Genomic DNA, 25,204 nt, shown 5'->3' on the forward strand with positions numbered 1-25,204 from the left:
CATAAGTATAAAGGTTACATTTGCCAGTTTGATCAAAGCCAGCTAAAGTTGCCTTTATGACAGACGCTATTGGAATAAACCTTTTCTTATTTGATATTTATTCTTAGGTAAGTACAGAATCTACACAGTCAAGAGCATAAAGGTGAGAACAATTTAAGAGCACGTCATACATGCAATGTTTACTTTATGATAGTACTTTTCTCAAGAACGTGTTTAAGAAAAAATGTTCTTAAAGGGTATTTTAGTAAGGGAATGATACTTTAGAGAACCATCTTTTTTTAAGTGTTTAATTTGCAGAGAGGGACTTTATGGATTGAGGGGTGAATTGCACATTTTCAGACTTTAGCAATGTAGATTAGTTTATAGTATGTCAAACTATTTTTAAACAGTGTTAAAAAAGGGGGCTAAAACTTTTCATGATGATAAATTTTGATTCAATTAGTAGTTTTCCATTGACATTTATGATTTGGATGGGATGAAGTTCTTTAGGTAAAATCATTTAAAGGAAATAATTCCACATATATATATATATATATATATATATATATATATATATATATATATATAAACAAAAAATAATTTTTTCACATCCTATAATTGTTACAGTGGATGTCAGTCATTTTGAGTGGTGATGTATTGTTTTGCTATATATATTGTTTTATACACAGAGAACAAATAAGCAGGCTTACGCTGACGAGCATCTGGGGGAAAGGTCCTCGTGAGTTTTCCGGGACGTTTATTGGGGGGATGACCCAGTCTCTCTTCTGCCTCTGAAGTCCACTGGCACTGAGGTATGGTTGCCATGGAAACCTGACGACCACAGGAAGTGACCCAGAGTCCTCGACTTCCTTTCTCGTGTAATTACCTGTCATTTCCTGTAAAAATAAAAAAGGGGAGAGATGAAAGGAGGACGAAGGCAAGGGATGGAGGCGGTAACAGGTGTGATAAACCTCTCTCACTAACAGACAGACGCAGGCTCTCTTCTTCACCTTGTCATCTACAGCCAGCTGTAAAAAACTCTCCTTGCCGTCATCAGGATTTACACACCTGCCTTAACTCTGCAGGGCCGTGCCGCCTCGGCCCCCGCGCCACTATATTTAGACAGGGCGTACGTCAGGAGCGACCAGCATGACAGAGGAGAGCCTTAACAGAATGACTATTGATTGACTACGCGATTGCCTGATCGACGGACTGAAATACATTTGCTCCTGAATCGGTGCTGTTAACCCTCAGAGAACCAATTTTTGTTACCTTCACATTTAAGCTTGCAGTGCATCCATTTCTGACTGCAGCACACTTTAAAGAAAAAGATGGCTCTTCAAAGGTTCTTTAGTAAAGACAGCGATTCTATATATGGCACAGTGGTGTGGTGGGTAGCGCTGTCAGCACATAGCAAGAAGGGCCTAGGTTCGATTACCTGGCTGAACGACCAAGGTCCTCTCTGTGTGGAGTTTGCATGTTCTCCCCGTGTCTGCATGGGTTTCCTCCCGGCATGCAGTCAGGACATTTGGACATGCTAAATTGCCCCTAGGTTTGAGTGAATGTGCATGTCTCTCTGTCTGCCCTGCGATGGACTGGCGACCTGTCCAGGGTGTATCCTGCTTTCCGCCCGATGACCAGTGGGATAGGCTCCAGCACCGCCACAACTCCCCACCCCCCGCGGCCCAGAGGGAGAAGCGGCTTAGTGTGTGTGTGTGATTCTATATAGACCAAGGACAGCCAAAGAACCCCTTCATTATTAAATTAAATTGCATGGTGAAATGGTTCTTCAGACTGATGAGGAATGTGTTGTAAATGGTTCTAAATAGAACCTTTTTGAACCTTTTTACAACACATTCTCCATCAAACTGAAGAACCATTTCAGCATTCAAACAACCACTGAATCAAGCAAAGGGTTCATTAGGTGTTCTAGTTCTACACAAATTCAGATACAAAGAACACACATTTCACACTTAAAATGATGGTTCTTCAAGGATTCTTTAGTAAAGATAACAGTATGCTAAAATGGTTCTTTGCATGGTTCTTTTGACTGATGGAGAATGTGTTGTATATGAGAGGCATAGAGAGGGAGAGACTGAAAAGAGAGAGAGAAAGATAGACAGGAGAGACAGGAGAGAGAGAGAGGAGAGAGAGAGAGAGAGAGAGAGAGAGAGAGACAAAGGGAGGGAGGTAGGGGCATATTTTCCAGGAGTAAATTAAATCTGCGTTATTAGTTCTGATGGATATGATATTGGGAGCTCCATCACTTTTCATTTACACACACAAAGCCATGTTTTAATTTCTTTCCCAATATTATATTTAACTTTCCCTCTACTGTCTGTCTGATACAACCACTTCATATTAAAGCAGGAGGGAGGAGGTGTGGAATCGACAGAGGAACAAATCAGACCATAAAGACGAAAGCAGAAAGAGAAGGAAAACAAGTGGAAAAGTTAAAAAAGAAAGGAGAAAAATGGAAGAAGATAAAGGAGAAGGAGGAGAGGAAGAAAGGGCAAAAGAAGAAAGATTAAAAGGTGAAGAAACAGATGACACGAGAGGAAGAAGGAGAAGAAAAAGAGAAAATAAGAAAGATGAAGAGGAGAAAAAGGAGAAGAACAAGCAGAAGAAGTAGTAGTAGAAGAAGAAAAATAATGTTGAGGTGAAGTAGGAGAATAAGAAGAAGAGAAAGAAAGTAGGAAAAAGAAGAAAAGAAGAAGACAATGACAACAAGAAGATGAAGACAATGAAGAAGTTCAAGATGAATATGGAAAAGGAGTAGAAGGGCAAGCAGAAGGAAAAGAAGTAGAGATGGTTTTATGTCATGTGTTGAGGATGGTGGTCTACAATTTACAGGGAGAGAACAAAGGAGATGAAAAACAAGAAGAAGAAGAAGGCAAGGAGGGTTAAGAAGCAGAAGAAAAAGTAGAGGTTGTGTCTCAGGTGTTGATAGTGAAGGAGAAAAAAAGAAGAGAAAAGAAGGTGAGGAATTGAGAATGAAGAACTTGAAGAACTGTGAAGATGAAGAAAAAGAATGTTAAGTTGTAGAAGAAACTGAGAACGAAAACAAAGAAGAAGAAGAAAGAGAAACAGAAGACGTGAAGAGAAAAAGGATGAAAGAGAAGAAGGTGAAGAATAAGAACAAGAGAAAGAAGGTGAAGGAGATGAAGGTGAAGAAGAAGAAACAGAAGAAGGTGAAGAAGTATAGAAGAAGGTGAAGAAGAACTGTGAAGATGAAGAAAAAGAATGTTAAGGTGTAGAAGAAAGCAAAAAAAACATGAAGGTGAAGAATAAGAAGACATAAAAGCAGGTGGAGAAGAAGGTGAAGCAGGACAAAGAAGAAGAAGAAGAAGGTGAAAGAGAAAAAGGTGAAGAAGTGAAGAAGAGAAAGCTGGTGAAGGAGAAGAAGGTGAGGAAAGTGAAGAAGCAGGAAAATAAAGAAGAAGAAGACGAAGAAGAAGAGGAAGCTGGTGAAGGAGAAGAAGGTGAAGAGGGTGAAGAAGCAGGACAAAGGAGAAGAAGAAGCAGGACAAAGAAGAAGAAGGTGAAAGAGAAGAAGGTGAAGAAGTGAGGAAGAAGAAGGTGAAGATGGTGAAGATGGTGAAGACAGTGAAGGAGAAGGTGAGGATGGGAGGATGCAGGAGGAGCTGTGGAGGTCGTGTGTATGTCAGGTGCTGATGGTTGGAGGGTCTGCAATCCTGCTTCCTGTAATTACTGCAGTGCTGTACGTTTTCTGGCACTTTCTTGGAGAGGAGCTCTGTGATGTGGATGAAGGTGCTGTTGTAGCTGCCAGTGAAAACAAGGCTTTCAGGCTGTGTTCATTAGACAGATGTCCGGGGGGAGCTGAGTTCAAGGCTGAATTAAGGCTGAGAGTGCGTGTGTGTGTGCGTGTGTGTGTGTTTTTGCTGGTGGCATACGGTGTGTGTGTGCTCTCTTGGGAGGAAGTGTCATGTTCGGTTTGCTCTGAATCACCACCCGGTTCAAACAGCAGGTAGCGTCTGAAGTACGGGATGGAGAGAAAGAGAGAGAGAGAGAGGCTGAAGGGACAACAGAGAATTATTCACCTTCATCACTGAAAATGCCTTTAAACATAGGCTTTAGGCCAGGGGTCGGCAACATACATCCTTTACAGTAAAATAAAGCTCTGCTGATGTTTCCAACACAGTTTTAACAATAAATGCTCTTAAACGCTGGAGGTAAAGCATAACTGCTAATTAACCCTTTAACCCTGAAGGGTGGCACGCAGACTGTTGTTCACCATAGCATCGCAGAAAACAATCTTGCCTAGCAAGTAGCTAAAGAAAAGGCAAAGAGAGAGATTTAAGATGAACAGTGATAATTTGGCGACAAATGGACATATTTGCATTTGCTGTTTTCCTGTTTCATTTAATCAGCAATGAAAACTTGTCAAACACTAAAAGTTGCGAGGCTGACATTGCTTCTTATTCAGCAGCTCATTAGAATTTTCCAGTTCTGCCTTAAATGGTGCAGCAGTTACATTCTGGTACATCCTCGGGCATCATTTAAGGTGGAACAGGAAAATTCAAACAAGAAGCTGGTGAATGACAAGTTGACTTTAGCCCTGTAAAAAGTCAAATGTTGAGAGACATTTTATAAGACAAACTTGTACTTTTGCGGAAAATGTTCCTGCCAGAGATAAAAGAATAGCAGCTATAGCTGAGCTAAAGCTTAAAGCAGAGCAGAGTAAGTCTGCATTGTTGTTTACACTAATTTTTTTGTCTATACTAGTACACAGTGAGACACACTTACAGCCAAGATGGTAAAATGGACATAAAATATTTTGGTAATTTTTGTTGAAAGGACAAAACGTCTTGGGTTGCCGACCCATAGGGAGTTTAATACTACTTTAAAAATTGAAAATTTTTTGCTAGATTTACTAAATTATTTTTCATTTTTGCAATTACTAATTGTGTTAATTAGTGTTATTTTGGCATTTCTAGTGTGTTACTGTCAGCTTCCTTCTTAATAGTGACATTTTTTCAGACTGAGTGTCAGTACAACTTTATAGTACTCGCCAATACAGTTTCCTACACAGAATTAAATATTTGTTAATGTAAATAAGTGCAATATACCTAAACAGTTAATTAAGTTAATTCATTCAAATCTAGCTTTTAATTAAGTGCATTTTGGTTTATATTTTACTTTATTTAAATAAAAAATATATATTTACTTGACTGGTAAAATGAACAGTCTTTTTTATATGTGATTTTACAGCACATTACTAATACAGGTGATTAGTGTATTTTAATTGCAGCTTATTATTTATATATAAGCATACAGCAGAATACATCACAGTAAGGCTGTTGTGCTGGTGAGTGTAGAGTTACAGTATATACAGTAGGTGCTATTATTCTTTTATTTACTGTAAATATCATTGCTGTCCAAAGAAAACCATGTATCTCCATTTTTGTTGATTTTTAATTTTCTATATTTCAAAAGCTCTTGTAAACGTTGTGTGAAAACTTCATAATAAATGAATAATAGAAATGCTCTAAACTTTACTTGGAATAAAACCTTTTTACGTTAACTTACATTAAAAGGTAAGCATGTTTTTGCCTTCTGCTGTATAGTAACTGTTGGAGATACTTGTTTTCTTTGGACAGCAACAATATGCTTAATTAAATTATAATGAAAGTAATCTAGCTAGTAGACATATATTTACTCCCAATTTACAGTCAGAAAGTCATAAATAAAGTCATTATTCTGTAGTGCAAAAGAGGCTGTTGAGTGTAAACAGTGCACTAGCAGTGGATTGGTTTGGATCACTGCCATGTGCATACTTGCATATGGAATGTTTCTAACTATAGAGCATGGCCTTCTCTTACTTACTACACCAAGCCACTTTCCCTTGTTCCACATCCCTATGTAGCGCGACCGGCGAATCCTACTGAGACGCCAGCTGGACGAGCTTTCTGCAGCTGGAGCCGCTAAGACAGATGTGCACCTGGCTGGATTAAACGGGTGAATCGTGCTCGCAGCAGGCAGGGACGGGCCGGGAACTTTGCCAGAACACACAGGTCCCGGCTGGAGAGCAAAAAAAAAAACACTGCAAAGGACTCCCCCAAGAGAAAGATTATGGAGGAGCGGCCTGGTGAGGATGGATAAACGGAGCTATGGATGAAAAAGCATGCGGCCCAGGTGTTCGGCACACTGGAGGACAGGAAGGCAGGAGTGATGTTAGGGTGAAAATAAGGGAGGATCTTGGCAGGTGTGTGGTGTGTGTCCTGGCACGCCATCAAAGGTGGACATGAAAGTGAATGTGGGAATGAAGGAACAAGAGGGATTTACAGAAATGTGCAGGATTTCAGAAGAGGCCACACTCATACACACTGCAGTCTGTATTCCTGTCTGAGTGGAGTGGTATCAGCGTATGTGTGTGTATGTAAATGCTGCTGTGCTAACAAAACTTAAAGATCAGCTTTGGCCTCTTTCTACTTTTTCTAATGAAAGCAGCAGTAAATGCAATGTAAATCCAACCAAACCAAAGCATCTAAAAAAAAGAACAAATGAAACCACGCAGATCTAACGAAAAACATATCAAACCCAACCAAATTGAAACAGACTAAACAAGATCAAGCCAAATGAACAGACCAAGTCAAAACAACAGACCTAACAAATTACAATTCAAAATAGAGCAAACTAAGCAGACTAAACCCAAAGCAGACCAGACCAAATCAATTACGCAGACCAACACAACACAATCAAAACCAAACTAAACTAAAGAAGCAGACCAAACTCCAACCAAAACAGACAAATTAAACCAAGACAGACCAAACTCAAAACAGACCAAACCAAATCGAACATGCACCACATCAAACCAAACACTAACCAAACACAAAAAAATTAATTATGCCCTCTGCACCTGGGCTGCCGCCTACCATCAGATAAGGTGGCATGCGCATGTGTGTGTGTGTGTCTGTGTGGGTGACTTTGGCAGAGTCTCCCCATCACACTCACACAAATCAAACCAAAGTGGGTAAGTGTTTGGTAGAGAATGTGTATATTCAATGGAGAATGAGGCTGCTTAGTGGTGAAAACTTATATCTGGTGGATAATGAGTATATTTGGTTAAAGACATGGATGTTCGTTGGAAAAAGATGTGTATGGTGGTAAAGAATGAGGGTGCTTGGTCGAGAATTAAGTTGTTGGGTGGAAAATGGTGGTGTCCATCCATCCATCCATCCATTTTCTAAGCCGCTTCTCCGTCAGGGTCGCGGGGGGATGCTGGAGCCTATCCCAGCAGTCTTCGGGCGAAAGGCAGGATACACCCTGGACAGGTCGCCAGTCCATCGCAGGGCAGACAGATAGACACAGACAGTCACTCACACACTCACACCTAGGGGTAATTTAGCATGTCCAATTGGCCTGACAGCATGTTTTTGGACTGTGGGAGGAAACCGGAGAACCCGGAGGAAACCCACGCAGACACAGGGAGAACATGCAAACTCCACACAGAGAGGACCCTGGCTGCCCGGACGGGGAACCGAACCCAGGCCCTCCTCGCTGTGAGGCGACAGCGCTACCCACCACGCCACCGTGCCGCCCCAGGAAAATGGTGGTGTTTGGTGGAAAATGTGGCTGTTTGGTAGAGAACAATATGTTTGGTGGAGAATAAAAGTGTTGGCAAAATGTGTGGTGGAGAATGAGAGTGTTTGGTAAAGATGTGTTTGGTAGAAAATTATGGTGTTTGGTGGAGAATGTAGCTGTTTGGTAGGGAACATGTGTGGTGGGATAATGAGGGTGTTTGGTGGAGAAAGATGTGCATGGTAGTAAAGAATGGGGGTATTTGGTGGAGAATAATGTTTATAGTAGTATGAGGGTGTTTGAAGGAGAACAAATTAAACCAAGACAGACCAAACTCAAACAGACCCAGCCAAATCGAACATGCACCACATCAAACCAAACACTAACCAAACACAAAAAAATCATCCCAAATCAAAATAAGACCAAACCCAACCAAGCCCAAATCAGGACAGACCAAATCACACCTAGTAGACCAAACCCAAACCAAACCCAAACCAAATCAAATCCCAATCAAAAAAAAAAAAACAAAAAAAAAAACAGACCAAATCAAACTCCACCTGCACAAGATTAAACCAAACACTAACCAAATTAAAACCAAGCCAGACCAAATCAAACCTAGCAGACCAAACCAAGCCCAACCTGCACCAGATCAAACCAAACACTAACCAAATAAAAACCAAACCAGATCAAATCAAATCTAGCATACCAATCCCAAACCAGAACAAACCAAATCAAACCAAGCAGACCAAACCAAACCCAACCTGTACCAGATCAGACCAAATCAAACCAAGTAGACCAAACCAAACCCAACCTGCATCAGACCAAACCAAAGACTAACCAAATAAAAACCAAACCAGACTAAATCTAACCAAGCACACCAAACCAAACCCAGCCTGCACCAGATCAAATCAAACACTAACCAAATAAAAACCAAACCAGACCAAATCAAAACAAGAAGACCAAACCAAACTGATCCTATGCAAGATGCAAAAGGCCAAACACATACAATCCTTAACCAAACCAGATCAAATCATAAAAGACCAATTTAAACCAAAACAGATCAAACAAAACTGAACTAGATTCAACCAGACCAAACCTCAAACCAAATGAAACCAAAGCAAATAAAATCAGACCAAACTATGCTAACCAATCTCAACTAAACCAAATAAATTGAAACCCAAACCCTATAAACCTATCCCTGACTTAGACCAAACTCAAAACAAACCCAAATGCACTAAACCAAAGCAGAGCAAATCACATTGAACCAACACAATTCAAATCAAATTACACCAGATCAAACCAAATCAACCAGACCAGACCAATCACCAATCTCCAAACACCAAACTGAACCAAACCCAACAAAAAGACCAAACAGGTCTTATTAAGCCATAAAAAGACAATTTCTAACTTTTGTGTCTAAAATTCATCTAAGTTCTTCTTCTCTTCTCTTCTCTTCTCTTCTCTTCTCTTCTCTTCTCTTCTCTCTTTCTCTCTCTCTCTCTTAGGCCAAACAGAGTTGATGGCAGATCAATTCTGGGTATTTTTAGACTCTTACCTGTGTGACCTGACAAACTTGGTAAATAAATTACACCCTCTGCACCTGGGCTGCCACCTACCATCAGACAAGGTGGCATGGGCATGTGTGTGTGTGTGTGTGTGTGTGTGTGTGTGGGTGACTTTGGCAGAGTCTTCCCATCACACTCACACTTACCTGGAGGACTGAAGTGCTGACACAAGAAAACAATCTGGGGCAACTCTGTGCACACACACACAAATCAAACCAAAGTGGGTAAGTGTTTGGTAGAGAATGTGTATATTCAATGGAGAATGAGGCTGCTTAGTGGTGAAAACTTATATCTGGTGGATAATGAGTATATTTGGTTAAGAACATGGATGTTCGTTGGAAAAAGATGTTGTGTATGGTGGTAAAGAATGAGGGTGTTTGGTAGAGAACAATATGTTTGGTGGAGAATAAAAGTGTTGGCAAAATGTGTGGTGGAGAATGAGAGTGTTTGGTAAAGATGTGTTTGGTAGAAAATTATGGTGTTTGGTGGAGAAAGATGTGCATGGTAGTAAAGAATGGGGGTATTTGGTGAAGAATAATGTTTATAGTAGTAAAGAATGAGGGTGTTTGGAGGAGAAAGATGTGCATGGTAGTAAAGAATGAGAGTGCTTGGTGGAGAATGACGATGTGCTTGGTGGAGAATGAGGGTGTTTGAAGGAGAATGAGGGTTTTGGTAGAGAATGTGGATGTGTGGTGAAGAATGTAGATATCTGGGAGAGAAAGATGTGTTTGGTGGAGAATTAGGGTGTTTGGTAGAGAAGGATGCTGTGTCTGGTGGAGAATGAGAGTGTTTGGTGGAGATCAATGTATCTGATAGAGAATAAGGGTGTTTGGTGGAGAATGTAAATGTTTGGTGGAGAAAGATGAGGTATTTGGGAGAGTAAGATATTTTGTATGGTGGAAAATGACAGTGTTTGGTAGAGAAAGATGAGTTGTGTGCTGTAGGTCTGAAGGTAAATTCGTCCAGGGGTTTGAAATCAGGGATTTTGGGAGACATTCTTTTATTGTGCAGCCAACTTAGACAGGCTGTAACAGTGTTCTGTCTGGGTGATGGTGTTATTTAATCAGAGTCCTTGTTTTTACTATCTAGCAGTATTGTCTTTCAGTGGTCAAGGCAAACTCTCAGCCTGACTTATGTCTGCCACTATCTGAAAATTTGACAGTCAAGGAGAACTTTGTCCCCTCTCTGAAACAGATACACTGCACACTCGCATAGTTTTCTTCAGACTGAGTTCAGCAGTCAGAGGGAAAAGGGAAAAAGCCTGTCCCAGCAGAGCATTTCTTAGACACATAACCCAACCACACAGACACACACACACACACACACACACACACACACACACACACACACACACACACAGACTGTCAAAATAAAATTCAACCTTTAAATATTTGATTAATTTAAGAAAAAAGTTCATGTTCAAATGTAGAAAATGTCCAAGTGAATGTATTGATCTACCTTTGCTACAGTTGCTGACCATAAACAAAGAGAAAACTAGTTTATTTTGGGTTTATATCTAATCATATTTTTTTCTGACCAGTATTCATTGAATTATAAAAATTCGATTTTTACTACAATTCACTTTGAATAGAATCTTTCGGTACAATTCAGAATTACATACAAAACTACATTGATAATGAATGGAATACAGACCGTCAATGCAGTGCTATGCTTTATGATGATTTATTATTATTATTATTACTTTTTTTTTACTTTGGCCAGAAAAATGTTTCTTTTTTTTAACTTAATGAGCATATGAATCAATTATCACATCCAAAAATGGAAGTGGTTGAATTTACCTTCACCTTTAGACACATTTCAAAGTTCTTGTGTTTATGCGTAATGGGTAGTGCTGTTGTCTCACAGCAAGAAGGCGTGGGTTCAATTCCCCAGCCAGGTGATCAGTGTCCTTTCTGTGTGGAGTTTGCATGATCTCCTTGTGTCTGCGTGGGTTTTCTCTTACAGTCCAAAGACATGCGGCTAGGCTAATTGGACATGCTAAATTGCCCCTAGATGTGAGTGTGTGTGTGTGTGTGTGTGTGTGTGTGTGTGTGTGTGTGTGTGTGTGTGTGTGTGTGTGTGTATTTATGCTTGTGTTTGTTTTGAATTCTTACCTCCGGTTCCTGTAACTCCAGCTGGACGGTCGTCTCCCAGATGTAGGTGTTGGTTTGTGCGGTCACTGTAAATTCGACCAGATCAGTCAGACCGACTAGAACGTCTGTCTGTGTATAAACAGAGCCGTCCGATTCCACTCTGAACCGAGGATCGCTGCTGACCATCCTCCAACCATCATTACTCACACAGTCATCAAAACGAACTGGGGAGAGAGAGAGAGAAAGAGAGATTGTGAGAGTTAGATAAAATGTCCTGTTATTAAGTAACAGTTCTGTGAAAAATCTCATTTGCAGAATAAATAAATTAAAACAAAAAAAGATCATAAAAGAACATTAAACTTAATTACTGTCAATGAAAACTGAGAAATTTTGGAATTTTTAAAAGTTTGAAATTTCATTTATATTGCAGATCATTACATGAATGAAAACATTTAATACAAACTTAATATATCATGATACAAAATATTGGCTGCTACAAGTAGCAAAGCAGTAAAACATTAAAGCAGTACATTAAACAGCTTTTGCAGATTTGGAAGAAAAAGGGAACATTTTCTGTCCCCAGACAGCAGGTGGAGCCACAGATTTAACACTCCTCAAACAGAAAATACATGTTCATGTTGCTTCATGTTGATTACAAATTAATAAAATGCACTACAAAATACTCTCTAAAAAGTTTATGCAGGATGCTGTCCTACTTTATGAGTTTAAACAGGCAGAACCAGCGACAAGGCCAGATGCTAGCTATCACAATACAAACAGCTCGATTTGTGCAAATAGTGTCTCGTGGACCCAAATCTGAGAAAATGCTCCGAAACAATGTAATGCGAGTACAGATAGATAGATAGATAGATAGATAGATAGATAGATAGATAGATAGATAGATAGATAGATAGATAGATAGAAGGCTGGATGGGTGGATGGACAGAGATTGACTGGATGGATGGATGGATGGATTGGATGCATGGATGGATGAGAGGTTGGGTGGATGGATGGAAGGATGGATAGATGAATGGATGGATGGGTGGGTGAGAGGATGGATGGATGGATGGAAGGGTGGATGGGTGGGAGGGTGAATAGATACACACAATACATTGTATTTTTCTATTACTTTCAATGTTTTATGAGTGTCACTGAGGTCTTTTAATAGAAAAGAGGAAACCATCATATGAAAAAGATCATATGGATGCATTTGTACCAAAAGGCAAACTACAAACATGCACAAGCCACACATGAACAAGCAACTGGTCATTCCTATCAAATTAATGTAGAGCATGTCTCGATCTAATAAAGATGCTCTCTGCACTCAGATTAGCCACTGGCTGCTAGCTCCCTGCAGTAATTAGCCTGAGATCATTAATTTGCATGGCTATTAAGGTACCTCGGCTCTGACAAACGTAAGCGGCACAGAAGTGAAACCCAAAATGGCCAGAGTGTATCCGAGCGCCGGCAGAAGCACGGCCCGCCGCTCCCCGCTATCGATTCCAATTAGCCACTAATATGGCGGAAATTAGCATGTAGCGGAGAGAGAGAGCCCTTTGCCATCAGCCTCCTCTCCTAGAGAGAAAACACAGCAGGTAATGGAGACACACGAAGCATGTCCAGCACCTGGACTGAAATAGAAAAATCAATGACTGTTGAAGAGTGGACTTTCAGTCACGCATGGAGATTAGCAACGTGACTAGTGGAGAAACTAATGAACGCTAAACAGCACTGTTCTTAGACCTCAGTGCTTTGCTGGGAATTGTGTGAAACCAAAAGGTAGGTGTTTCTAATAATGTGGCCAGTGAGTGGAAGCATTCTGCAAATGTTATATCTGCCTCTGTTATATCTGGGAGAGGCTAAATCAGTATTAAATCGATGCAAGCTGGATGGAGATACTATTTTACCCAATAACAAATGCATCATTCAACTTAACACTGCTGAATAAACTCCATATGGCATGTGGCCTTTCTCTGCTGTTATGCTAAGTGAGAGATTTTGTCACCAGATTTGCTCTGGCACAGAGGATTGCACTTATTTTTTCCCCACTGCAATGTCAATCACTAATCTGCTCATTTTGATGCACACCACTAGTCTCACTGCCTGACACCTGCACTAGGAAACAAACAAACAAACAAACAAACGTGGATAATTTAGCTTTGGCTCATGGCATGATCCGTGACAAATTAGTGTTATAACGGGATATATTGTACTCCCACTGTTAGAGGTTTTCTCTGCATCCCCTGTAAAACTACTCTCACTAAGCAGGCCAGCATTAAAGCAATAGTTCAGCCAAACATTAAATGTAGGCAATTTCTCCCAAAGCACCGGAGCTACCATTCTAAAGTAGCTAACACATAAACATTATATTATTACACATAATATTTATCATGGTGCTAAATGTCCTCCTAAATCATCACATACTCTCCTCAAACTATGTCAAATTTTATTAGTAATCTCTAATAGACTTGATTATCTGGTTACTGACACTCTATAACCACGCCATGACAACAAACTATAAATACTATAGCAACCATCTGAGATGCTATAGCAAGGGCCAAACAACCACCTAGGACAGTGAAGGGAAAGCCTAGCAACACCTTAGTGTTGAATATCATAGCCATGACCTAAGAACACCTTAGCAGCCACTTGTGATACCATAGCAATGGCCTGGCAATACCTTGGCAACTATTTTGGATAGGACAGCAACAGACTTAGCAACACCTTAGCAACCACCTGTGATACACAGCAATGGCCTGGCAACACCTTGGCAGCTATTTTGGATACCATAGCAACAGGCTTAGCAACCACCTGTGATACCATAGCAATGGCCTAACAACACCTTCGAAACCACATGTTATACTATAGCAATGGCCTAGCAACACCTTAATTTATTTCTGGTCAGTAATATAATGTCACTAAACATCCATCTGAGATAACTTCAAATATGTTTATCCACACACACACACACACACACACACACTCACACTCACACACACACACACACACACACACATGTATATATATATATATATATATTTTTTTTTTTTTACAGGGCAAATTACACTCAGACTGAGGTGTTACTTCTCAGGAGCCAACAACATATTCAGTTCACACTAAATAACATACAAGTGACAACATACAAGATGGCGCCCACTGTGGCAGACGTCTTTGTGTGTTCGATGATACGACAGTTGGACTGATCACTGATAGGGACAAGACAGCATACAAGAAATAGGTGGCTGAGCTGGTGGCCTGGTGTCATAACAACAATCTCTCCTTGAATGCAGACAAGACCAAGGAAATGACTTGATCCAAGGAGGAAGCTGCGTACACCCCTATACATTGGTGAGACAGAGGTGGAGAGGGTGAAACCCTTCAAATTCCTCGGCATCCACATCAGTGAGGATCTCACCTGGTCTCACAACACAGTCCTCATCATCAGGAAGTCCCAGCAGCAACTGTACTTTCTGAGAAGGCTGAGGAAATTTGGCATGCCAGCCAAAATCCTAAGTACCTTCTACAGGAGTACGATCGAGAGTGTTCTTAACAGTTCCATCACGGTCTGGTATGGAAACTGCACTGCTCAGGACAGAAAGGCTCTGCAGCGTGTGATCAAAATGGCACAGTCCATCTCAGGAGCAGCCTTCCCCTCACTACAGGACATTTATCACACCAGGGTCATCAGGAGGGCCCACAACATCATCAGGGACAGTACACACCCCCAGCACAGACTCTTCACTCTCCTACCTTCAGACAGATGTTATAGCAGTGTGAAGTCCAGTACTACAAGATTGACCAACAGTTTCTATTCACAGGCCATCAGGCTTACTACCTCTTCCCCCCTCCCATTCTGAACTGGTTTAACCTTGCACTCAATAACTGCATCTTACCTACACTGTACTGCTGCTGTTAGAACACATATATATATAGAACAGTTTACATATATTACTTGCACAGAACACTACTGTTTACTGTTTACTATTTACATCTGTTACTTGATGCACTTTATGAACAGCTGCTCTACATATTTGCACATATGCACATGTAACTTTAATTTTATTTCAACTTTCATACTGTACATTTTTACTTTTACTTGTTAGTACAGTTTTTTCTTTTTTATTCTCTTAAGATTATATTTGGTGAATGGAGGAACAGCAAAATAAGAATTTCATTGTACAGTGTAACTGCCTGTTCTGCTGTGCACATGACAATAAAACTCTTGAATCTTGAATCAAATTTCTAAATTTAGTGCAATCAAGAGCAACACAGTGACTGACATCTGTCCACACAGCACACTTGAGAAACATTTTCAGAATATCTCCATCCCTCTTCACTGCTAATAGACACTCAAAACTTGCCTTGTATTTATTGTATAGTTCAGTAAAGCTACCAATCAAGCAAATGGCACACAGCCCTGCACACTAACTGCTCAACTGTGAGACACAGAGCTTAAAAGGAGCAATGAAATAATGGAGCTGTCAAGAACTCAAGAAGTTCAGTAAAAAATGGTGGGTCCTTTCCCACCAAAGCATTCAACAGAGGTAAAGACCAAATATTTCCATTGTTTTGTTTCAAGTTTGTAATATATTTCCATATGTGGAACACATGTGACAAAGATTGTGTAGATATTTCAATATATCCACATATCTGCATATCTCCAAAACAGCAACCTTTTAGGGCAAGGACAAAAAAAAATCTCAACTTTTTATGGAGTTAATGGGAAAAAAAGTATTTTTCCAAGTAATTTTGAATCATTTCTGTTGGGTTGTTCATCACAAAATGTTGACACGGCATAAAGGGCAACTGGCCTTTTCATTTGATTTCAAAACATAAGAAACGATAAAAATGGAGATATGAGGTTTTGTCCCAACAATGATACTCTGGCATTGTGTTAAGCAATACATATATTTTTCTTCCATATGGGCAAATACAGCACATTGCGCTGTTATGCTGCATAGAATTCGTTGCAGTGTGCGCGTCAATAAAAGGTAAATTTTTACTCTACATGCACAAATTTCATGAAGTAAAACTTAATTTGTCACAAAGTTCAGTTTACTACCCTTTCACAAACTAGCTCCTTTCGAGCTGGAAGATATGAGGTAAAAAATAAGAGGCTAGTAACACTAGCTGAGGTAGCAGACAGCATTTGTCTGTTTATCTAAATGACTTTACTGTCATTCTTGGTGTAAATTTAGCAGCGTGGCTTTTAGTGATCTCAGTATGGCTTCGCTAGTTTGCATTGATGCTAAATGCCAGCACTGATGAGCTTAACCTCATTAAAAGCAACAAAACCAGCAATCACATTTTTGGATGCTGTAAGATGTGACATGGTGTGTCCAGCAATGGTCATAATTCTATTCCTGCTAATGAAATACATTGCCTAAAATGTCATGCCTAAAATGGATGGTGCTGTTTTCAGCTTTATGTTAATGTACTTAATCCATATTTGTGAGTCATACAGTGTCAGAAACCACATAATTCAATGTAATAGAGACTACTGAACATGTCCACATGGTTTGAGGTGTGTGATGATAGCTAATCGGTAATAACTTCTTAGCTCCATTAGCCTCATAGCACCAGGGCTAAAACTAAAGCAAACTTCAGACACACATACATGTCTTGGCTGATCGACTGTATTTTGCAGTAAAGGGTACATTTAATTGGTGACAGAACTATTGCATAAATATGTTGTGAATTAATTGCACACTAATTAATTCAACATGAAAAGGCTGTGTTCTCTGCTGAGAGAACGTTTTCACTGTGAGTGTCGTGTCCTGATTGCATTAGCATCGAACAGCAGCCGGGATTAGCCGCGTGTGCGCGTATTAAAGTGTGTTGAGTTAAAGTGATTAAGCAGAAGCAGATTGTCTCTGGTGGCTCTAAACGAACGGGATTGAGTTAGAGATCCTCCAAACAGCTGTTAAACATCGCATGTCCAAGTTTCAGAGCCAACACACGCTGTGTACTAGACTGTGGACAGACACAGCAAAGTCAACAAATGGCATCTGGACTGATTAGTTAGTACAAACATCTCCATTTGAATGAATTTAATGAATGCACAATAAATAAATTGTGTTTCTTTTTAATTATGCATATAGGTAATATACCTTACCATGACAAAATACCATTTTTGCAGTGTGCTGCACTATGTGAGTTGTGAAATTTTGTTTTTTTATCCATCAACATAAAATGCAATTTATGTCCAGTATAAATTGTGCACACATGGCTGAATCCACAGTAGTTCGTTGTTAGACACACTAAGCTGTTCAGATGTGGTAGCCATTATTTTAAGACCTACATGCTGCTCTTTGTAGGGAGAAGGGAGTCATTTGAGATCCTGCCTAAAACAGCTCACAGCAGTGTTATGTCACCTGATCCAAATACTGTGCACTGATTGGCTGAACTGAGATCGGGTTCTGCTGAAGAACGTTTGGCTGTTTCTACTGTAAACTTGTACTTTGCAAGTAATATATATGGGACATATACAGATACTGTTTTATTACATGTGGGTACTTGACCTGTCTGTAACTGCATGTTCACTTATAGCTAACTTTCTCTCAGCCTGCAGGGCACTGTGGCGACTTTGGCACTGGTCAGACCTGTGGGTCCTGGACCCATGGTCCAGTGCCTTTGCTCTGTGCGTGTGTGTCCAGATCATCCCGCTCATTGCAGGATGAAATGACAAAAGGTCAGAAAATGTTTGAAACATTCCAGTGCGCAGCTGCCTTCCTGGCTCTGTGGACAGAGAGCGTGCAGCGTGGTAGCTGCAGTAGCTTCGGTCATTCAGACGGGTCAGAATGTCATTTAGCAAAGAGGCAGAGGAATAGAGGAAATGGAAAACCAATCTTAAAAGAGAACGCCACCTATTTCTCAAATCTTTTGTATGATTAAATGTTTGTGTTGTTAACAGTCATTCACAGTGGTTTGGTTTGAGATGCTCTGTTCCAGATGAACTTACTGAGTTAGAATGTTTCATAGTGGTGCTGATAGGAACCAGACATCCACCTCTAAAAGCTCCCTTACAGAAAGTTATTACATGAAATGATCATGATGACTGAGATGATAGTTTTGAGAAGATTTTGGCCTGCAATGTTAATAAATTCACACCGCAGAGGTACATGCAGGACACTGTGATGCAAATCTTTTATATTGCTATGATTTACTATTGCCAAATAAAGTTATACAGCTGAACCGGGGAACCAAAATTTCAGTAAAGGGGAGTCAGGTGGTTGTGGTACCACATTACCTTATATCTATATAAATATCTTTATAAAGCCCCATTCATAATAACTTGTTGGCGTATGATTCAGTAAACTAGAATATTCTGGGACAACCTCCCAGTAGAAAGCACAATACAAACAGAATTAAGCTGAATGGAGTTGTAGTGACCTTCCTTCACCTCTCAGTGAGGGATGATGTAGAAGAGAAAGCTGATCCACACCGACGCAGAGTCGATCATGTTAACGGTCTAATTAATTTAATTCACAGTGACAGCAGAGTGGAGATACATGCTGAGCGACCCAGAGTGAATCAGCGGGAATCTGGACATGTGAGTTATTCTTCTCCATCAGCCACAGGAACTGATGGGGCAATCTGAGAGCCAATAAGCCGTCTCACTGCTTGAGGGTTCAGCCAATCAGCTAGTGCCGTAGACTTATATTAACTTCAGTCGGGTTCACACAACCAGAGGGAATGAGATACACCAACTCCTGACCCTTTAAAATAGCCTATATTAAAGAGCTCAAATCACAGAAACCTACGAAGCCTAGCTGGTAACATTCTGTAAATATGAAAATAATGCTGTATTAATGCATGGTAATGAGGTCCTAATGCATGGCCACCACTGAGGTGTTTAAATGAGATAACTGTTCCCCTGGCCACAACTAAGTAAGATGTGGGAATGAAATAATGGGAACACTTACTAAGTCATGGCCACGACTTCATGAGGTGTGGGAACGAGATAATTAAGTTGTGGCCACAACTTAGTAAGGTATGGAAAAAAGATTAAGTTGTAGCCATGACTTAGTTGTGGTGAACAAGATAATTAAGTCAGGGCTATGACTTAGTAGGGTGTGGGAACAAGATAATTAGGTCATGGCCACAACTTAGTAAGGTGAGGGAACAAGATAATTAAGTCGTGCCATGGCTTAGTGATGTATGAGAACAAGATCATATCTGTTGAAGCTGTGGTCAAAGCTTAATTATCTCATTCCCACACCTTACTAAGTCTTGGCCATATATATACAGGATATCACCAGTAGGGTTCCATAGAAATTTATTTTTTTATTAATTTATAATTTATTTTCAAATTAATTTATTTTTAATGTATTTTAAACATTTTTAAAATTTCGAAACATATTGTTCACGTCCTGGTCCATTTATGGAAACTAAGCTACAAAAAGAGAATAAGCTACATGGGGCAGTCATGGGCTGGAGGTTAGGGGTCTGGCCCTGTGACCGGAAGGTTGCCGGTTCGATCCCTAGGGCTGACAGTCCATGAATGAGGTGTCCTTGAGCAAGACACCTAACCCCCAACTGCTCCCTGGGCGCTGTGGATAGGGCTGCCCACCGCTCTGGGCAAGAGTGCTCACTGCCCCCTAGTGTGTATGTGGTGTTTCACTTCAAGGATGGGTTAAATGCAGAGGTGGAATTTCCCCAGTTGTGGGATCAAAAAAGTATCACTTAACTTAAATACAGCCAGTTTCCTCACAGTGGTGATGTCACTACAAAGACCACATTTACATATGATGACATGGCAGTTTACCTCTGCCTGTTCACAGTGAAGTTATAAGTGCTTCAGCCCAGACTGCTTTTTGAATGCAATAGAGGGCAGCCAATCGGAGCAGAACTCATTTACATATATCAAATGTGGCTTTAAAGCATGGAGTAACAAAAATAGCCTGTTTGATTGTAGGGGACAAAAAGAGGTAATCACTGAAAAGTGAATTTTGACATAAAACCAAGCAAACATCATAACTGGACTCCAAAGCAAATACAAATAAAAAGCAGGGAAAATGTGGGATATGAGCCCTTTAATCATGTCTCACTCATGGTTGTGTGCAGAATAATAAAAACATACTTAACATTTTTAGCATTGAAACAAAATCAGTAGCACAGGCTTGAATCTGTCTGGGTTCACTTGATGCACTACAGTCTTTATACATTAAAATAGCTTATATGAACAAGTATTATGTATTATGTATGTAATCACTGTTACAATTTAAAAACGTATGCTTCACTTCTCAGTCCACAGTCAATGTATGGAAACTAAGCAGCAAAAACAGCCCATTTTGAATTTGTCATGGTTGTGATCTCACAACAAGGAACACATTTAACACGACCACATATTCATCCTAGAGTAGTTTGGCCCTGTCCATTCATTTTAAGATGTGTCTTGAAGCAGACTGCTTATAGAACGAGGTGCAATGTAGGCAGGCACGATAACCCTCTAATTATTGCTCACCCTCTTTTTCTTTCTCTACACACACACACACACACACACACACACACACACACACACACACACACACACACACACACACATGCACACACACTTTATTACATTTTTGTTATTTTTTGTCGCTGAAATAAACTCAGTGCAGACTCAAACCTGCAGGGTTCAAATGCAGCCAGAGGGAATTATGGGATCTACCGCGGTCTTTGGACTAACCCTCGTCTCCACGACAACGCACACATGCCCACCTACACCCTCAAAGGCGCATGATCTGTTCTTATCTGTTGGTTCGATGCCAAAATAAAAACATCATTAAAATCTACCCACAACAAGCAAGAACTCAACAGCGGCCCAGTGACCATAACGCTGACATCGATCTGATAAATAAAACCAGCAGCTCTGCTGAGACCCTGCAGACAAACACACGTACACACACACAAACACACACGCACACACACACACACACACACACACACACACACACACACACACACACACACACACACATCCACTCAGACATCAGCACCCCCCTGTGAACTCAGGGCAGAGGAAGACCCAGAATATACATCCTTCAAAATATGAGTTACATACAAGGCTAGATACTTCCCCAACACACTCGCATAATTCACTCATTTAAAATAAAAGAATACACTTGTAGAGAGAAGAATCACCACTCTGTTGTATGTTCTGGGTTTCTCAAACACCAGAGGGCGCTCCTGAGTGAATAATGATAGTAATAATGAATGCATAAAACATAAAACATTTTAACTCTGCTGGTATACTTTTTGAGATCTTTTGAACTATAGGAGTTATATGAGTTAGCTACTTCCTTAACAATCATGTCAATCACTCCTTCAAAATAAAAGAATGTAGTTTAGCTTCTTCCCCAACATGCATGTCAATCCTTCAAAATAAGAGAATATAGTTTAGCTACTTCCCCAGAGCCAGTTTATGAGGAGCCTGGCCACTTCCTGTTTCCTCTGTTATACCAAAACCATGACTGCAAAACAGCAGAGGGTGCTCACAAGCAAGTCCTAAAGTAGTAAAGGAGTAAAAGTAAAAGCTAAAAATACACACACACACACACACACAAACACACATTTTCTAAGCCACTTCTCCCTCAGGGTCGCTGGGAAGGGGGGTGCTGGAGCCTATCACGGCGGGCATTGGGCGGAAGGCAGGATACACCCTGGACAGGTAGTGAGTCCATCGCAGGGCAGCTAAATATAAAAAGTTAAAATAGTTTCTAACCACTCGCCCAGAACTTTTCCTTTATTTTAGAAAGTAAAAGATCACATTACTGCTACTGAGTGCTGATGGTGAGCGGAGCAGCTCATTATCTTTTCACACTCACTGACGTCATGAATGTACATGAGGTGCCATTTTAAACTCCTATAACTCAAGTTTAAAGGCTCTTAAAAATATAACAGCAGTGTTAAAATGGCTCTTAATGTATTATCATATATTATAAGCCTGGTTGCTATTTTGCTTTATTTTTTTGTTTGTTTTGTTTAGTTTTTTTTTATTAACTTTTGATATATAGATGATTTTTGTTGTGCAAGAGAGAGAGCTGACAGAAGGATAGAGAAGAGAGAGAGAGAGAGAGAGGACAGAAGGATAGAGAAGAGAGAGAGAGAGAGGACAGAAGGAGAGAGAGAGAGAACAGAATGATAGAGTAGAGAGAGAGAAAGAGAGAGAAAGAGAGGACAGAAGGATAGAGAAGAGAGAGAGGACAGAATGATAGAGAAGAGAGAGAGAGAAAGAGAGAGAGAGGACAGAAGGATAGAGAAGAGAGAGAGAGGACAGAATGATAGAGAAGAGAGAGAGAGAGAGAGATAGAGAGAGAGAGACAGAGAGAGAGAGAGAGGACAGAAGGAGAGAGAGAGAGAGAGAGAGAGAGAGAGGACAGAATGATAGAGAAGAGAGAGAGAGGACAGAAGGATAGAGAAGAGAGAGAGAGAGTGAGAGAGAGAGAGAGAGGACAGAAGGATAGAGAAGATTGAGAGAGAGGACAGAATGATAGAGAAGAGAGAGAGAGAGAGAAAGAGAGAGAGAGAGAGACAGAATGATAGAGAGAGAGAGAGAGAGAGAGAGAGAGAGAGAGGACAGAATGATAGAGAAGAGAGAGAGAGAAAGAGAGAAAGAGAGGCCAGAAGGATAGAGGAGAGAGAGAGAGGACAGAAGGATAGAGAAGAGAGAGAGAGAGGACAGAAGGATAGAGAAGAGAGAGAAAGAGAGAGAGAGAGAGAGAGAGAGAGAGAGAGAGAGAGAGAGAGAGGACAGAAGGATAGAGAAGAGAGAAAGAGAGAGAGAGAGGACAGAAGGATAGAGAAGAGAGAAAGAGAGAGAGAGAGAGAGAGGACAGAAGGATAGAGAAGAGAGAGAGAGAGAGAGAGAGAGAGAGAGAGGACGGAAGGATAGAGAAGAGAGAAAGAGAGAGAGAGAGAGAGAGAGAGAGGACAGAAGGATAGAGAAGAGAGAAAGAGAGAGAGAGAGAGAGAGGACAGAAGGATAGAGAAGAGAGAAAGAGAGAGAGAGAGAGAGAGAGGACGGAAGGATAGAGAAGAGAGAAAGAGAGAGAGAGAGAGAGAGAGAGAGGACAGAAGGATAGAGAAGAGAGAGAGAGAGAGAGAGAGAAAGAGAGAGATGACCTTATTGCAGCAGATGTCTATTTGACTAATCTGATAAAACTTGGCATTTTGCAGTGACAGTGTGTAAACAGGCTGTGCAGAACAGTCAGTGGGCCAATTACAGGCTGGGGGTTGGACCTTCCAGGCAGAGTGAGCGGTGACTGGCTGCAGTGGAGCTCTGGCTCAGTGTGTAGAGTTTTGGCCACAGAACTGAGACAGATGACATGACTGGACACAATCTAAACACAGGCTTTTAAACAAGCTAATTGGGCTGACCTCAAGAATGGACAAAGGGGAGATGGGGGGGGGGGGGGGGGACAAAAACAGAAAAACAGAAAGAAAGAAAGAAAGAAAGAAAGAAAGAAAGAAAGAAAGACAGAGAGATGAGAGAGAGTGATGGGGAAGGGGAGAGAATCAAGTGAAACAGAAAAATAACAAAATAGAAACAAAAAAACTAATAGAAAGAGAGAAACAAAACATAGAGAGAGATAGGAAGAAAGAAATATACAACATAAGAGATAAATAATGATAATAATAACAATAATAATTATATGTATTATTATTATTATTATTATTATATAGTGCCCACTGCAAAGTCTATCCTAATCTTTATGTTGAGAATAGTTTAAAACTAGTGACACACCAGACGCTTACTGTAGTGCATAAAGTGACAGTAGATCAAAACACTGTCACATAGAATGATGTTTTCACTCTGCAGCCAATCAGTGCGGCTACGCAACATTAACAGGAAACTTTTCATGTATGATCTCCACACTTAAGGTGTGTCTGTCGTATTAGCTATAATTAAGAAAGAGGCTGTGTTTTACATTAAAGTGGTGTTTTCAAAGCGTTCGTCTCTTGTATGTGTGTTTGTCCTGTTCTGCTGCTGGAATATTTCTGATGTTCAAACTTTTTTTGAACGGAAAGGGTGTTATTAGGCTTGATCCCAAGCAGAGTACCTTAAACTCCCTTCCCTGTGATAAAATCACACAGCCTCAAGTGACTCATTGCTTTATAATACAGTGGCCAACATAATATAAGATAAAAATAAACTATTATTAATCATACTCGACCTAAACGAGTGTTCCGCCAAGAAATGTAGTTCCATTAAAGAATGGAATCATAGCCAAGCAACCATGAACCGCTGAATGAGGAGAACATTCATTCACCCATCGCTGTATATTACAGTCCTTTCATGAATTTTTTACTTTTTGTCATATAACAATGAACATATGACAACAGCACTGTTTAATGCAGAAACTTTCACTTTCACTAAGTGAAAAGTCACTAAGCACTTTTTGGTCACCAGATCACCACCAAGTCTTATTTAGAACCAATCTGGTGGCGCCCCTATTTTCATCCTGGGGCTCAATCTGAAATAGCTCCCTGCTCCCTACATAGTGGATCCCTACATCCCTAAATACTGGATGCTGCAACACAACAGTGCAAAACATAGCTAGGAAACAGTCATTTGGGACACATCCATACTTGATAAATGCTGCACTATTTGGCTGGAGAGGCTAGAATTTCAAAATTTTCATGGCTAACATGCTATTTAGTGAATAAAGAGCTGTTTGGGATTTAGCCTGTGTTTGAATCTACTTCTGACTGAAATTCAAGCATTTAAAAGTGTGTTTTTTTAGTCTTTTATACTGCTGTTTTACAGTTAATCATACTGTAAGTACTTTAAGCCTGTGATATTAATGATGGAGTTGTGTAGGCTGTCATCTTATCTTTTAGCCTGTTAGCTAGCTGACAGCCTTCTTGTTGAGGACATGTCACCAGGCGACTAAAAACAAAAACCAGGTTCTCATTTCATCATTACAGTCAGTGGTCCACGTGAACAGAGATTAGAGTCAAAGATTATTCCACTAACAGCACCCCCACCCTGATATTTAACTGTGTTCCTGCTCCAGCACACCTGAATCAGCTTGTTGA

At 40.3% G+C, this 25,204-nt stretch overlaps 1 protein-coding gene across 1 annotated transcript in view; it reads right to left on the reverse strand.

Moving 5' to 3' along the window:
- LOC108442511 (cadherin-4-like) overlaps window positions 1–25,204 on the reverse strand; it is a 530,226-nt gene that overhangs the window by 124,036 nt on the left and 380,986 nt on the right. The window contains 2 exon segments of the mRNA XM_037541381.1: window positions 690–875; window positions 11,201–11,403. Coding sequence (XP_037397278.1) covers window positions 690–875; window positions 11,201–11,403 — 389 coding nt within the window.

Source organism: Pygocentrus nattereri, chromosome 9 (assembly GCF_015220715.1).
Source record: "Pygocentrus nattereri isolate fPygNat1 chromosome 9, fPygNat1.pri, whole genome shotgun sequence".
Taxonomy (NCBI): domain Eukaryota; kingdom Metazoa; phylum Chordata; class Actinopteri; order Characiformes; family Serrasalmidae; genus Pygocentrus; species Pygocentrus nattereri.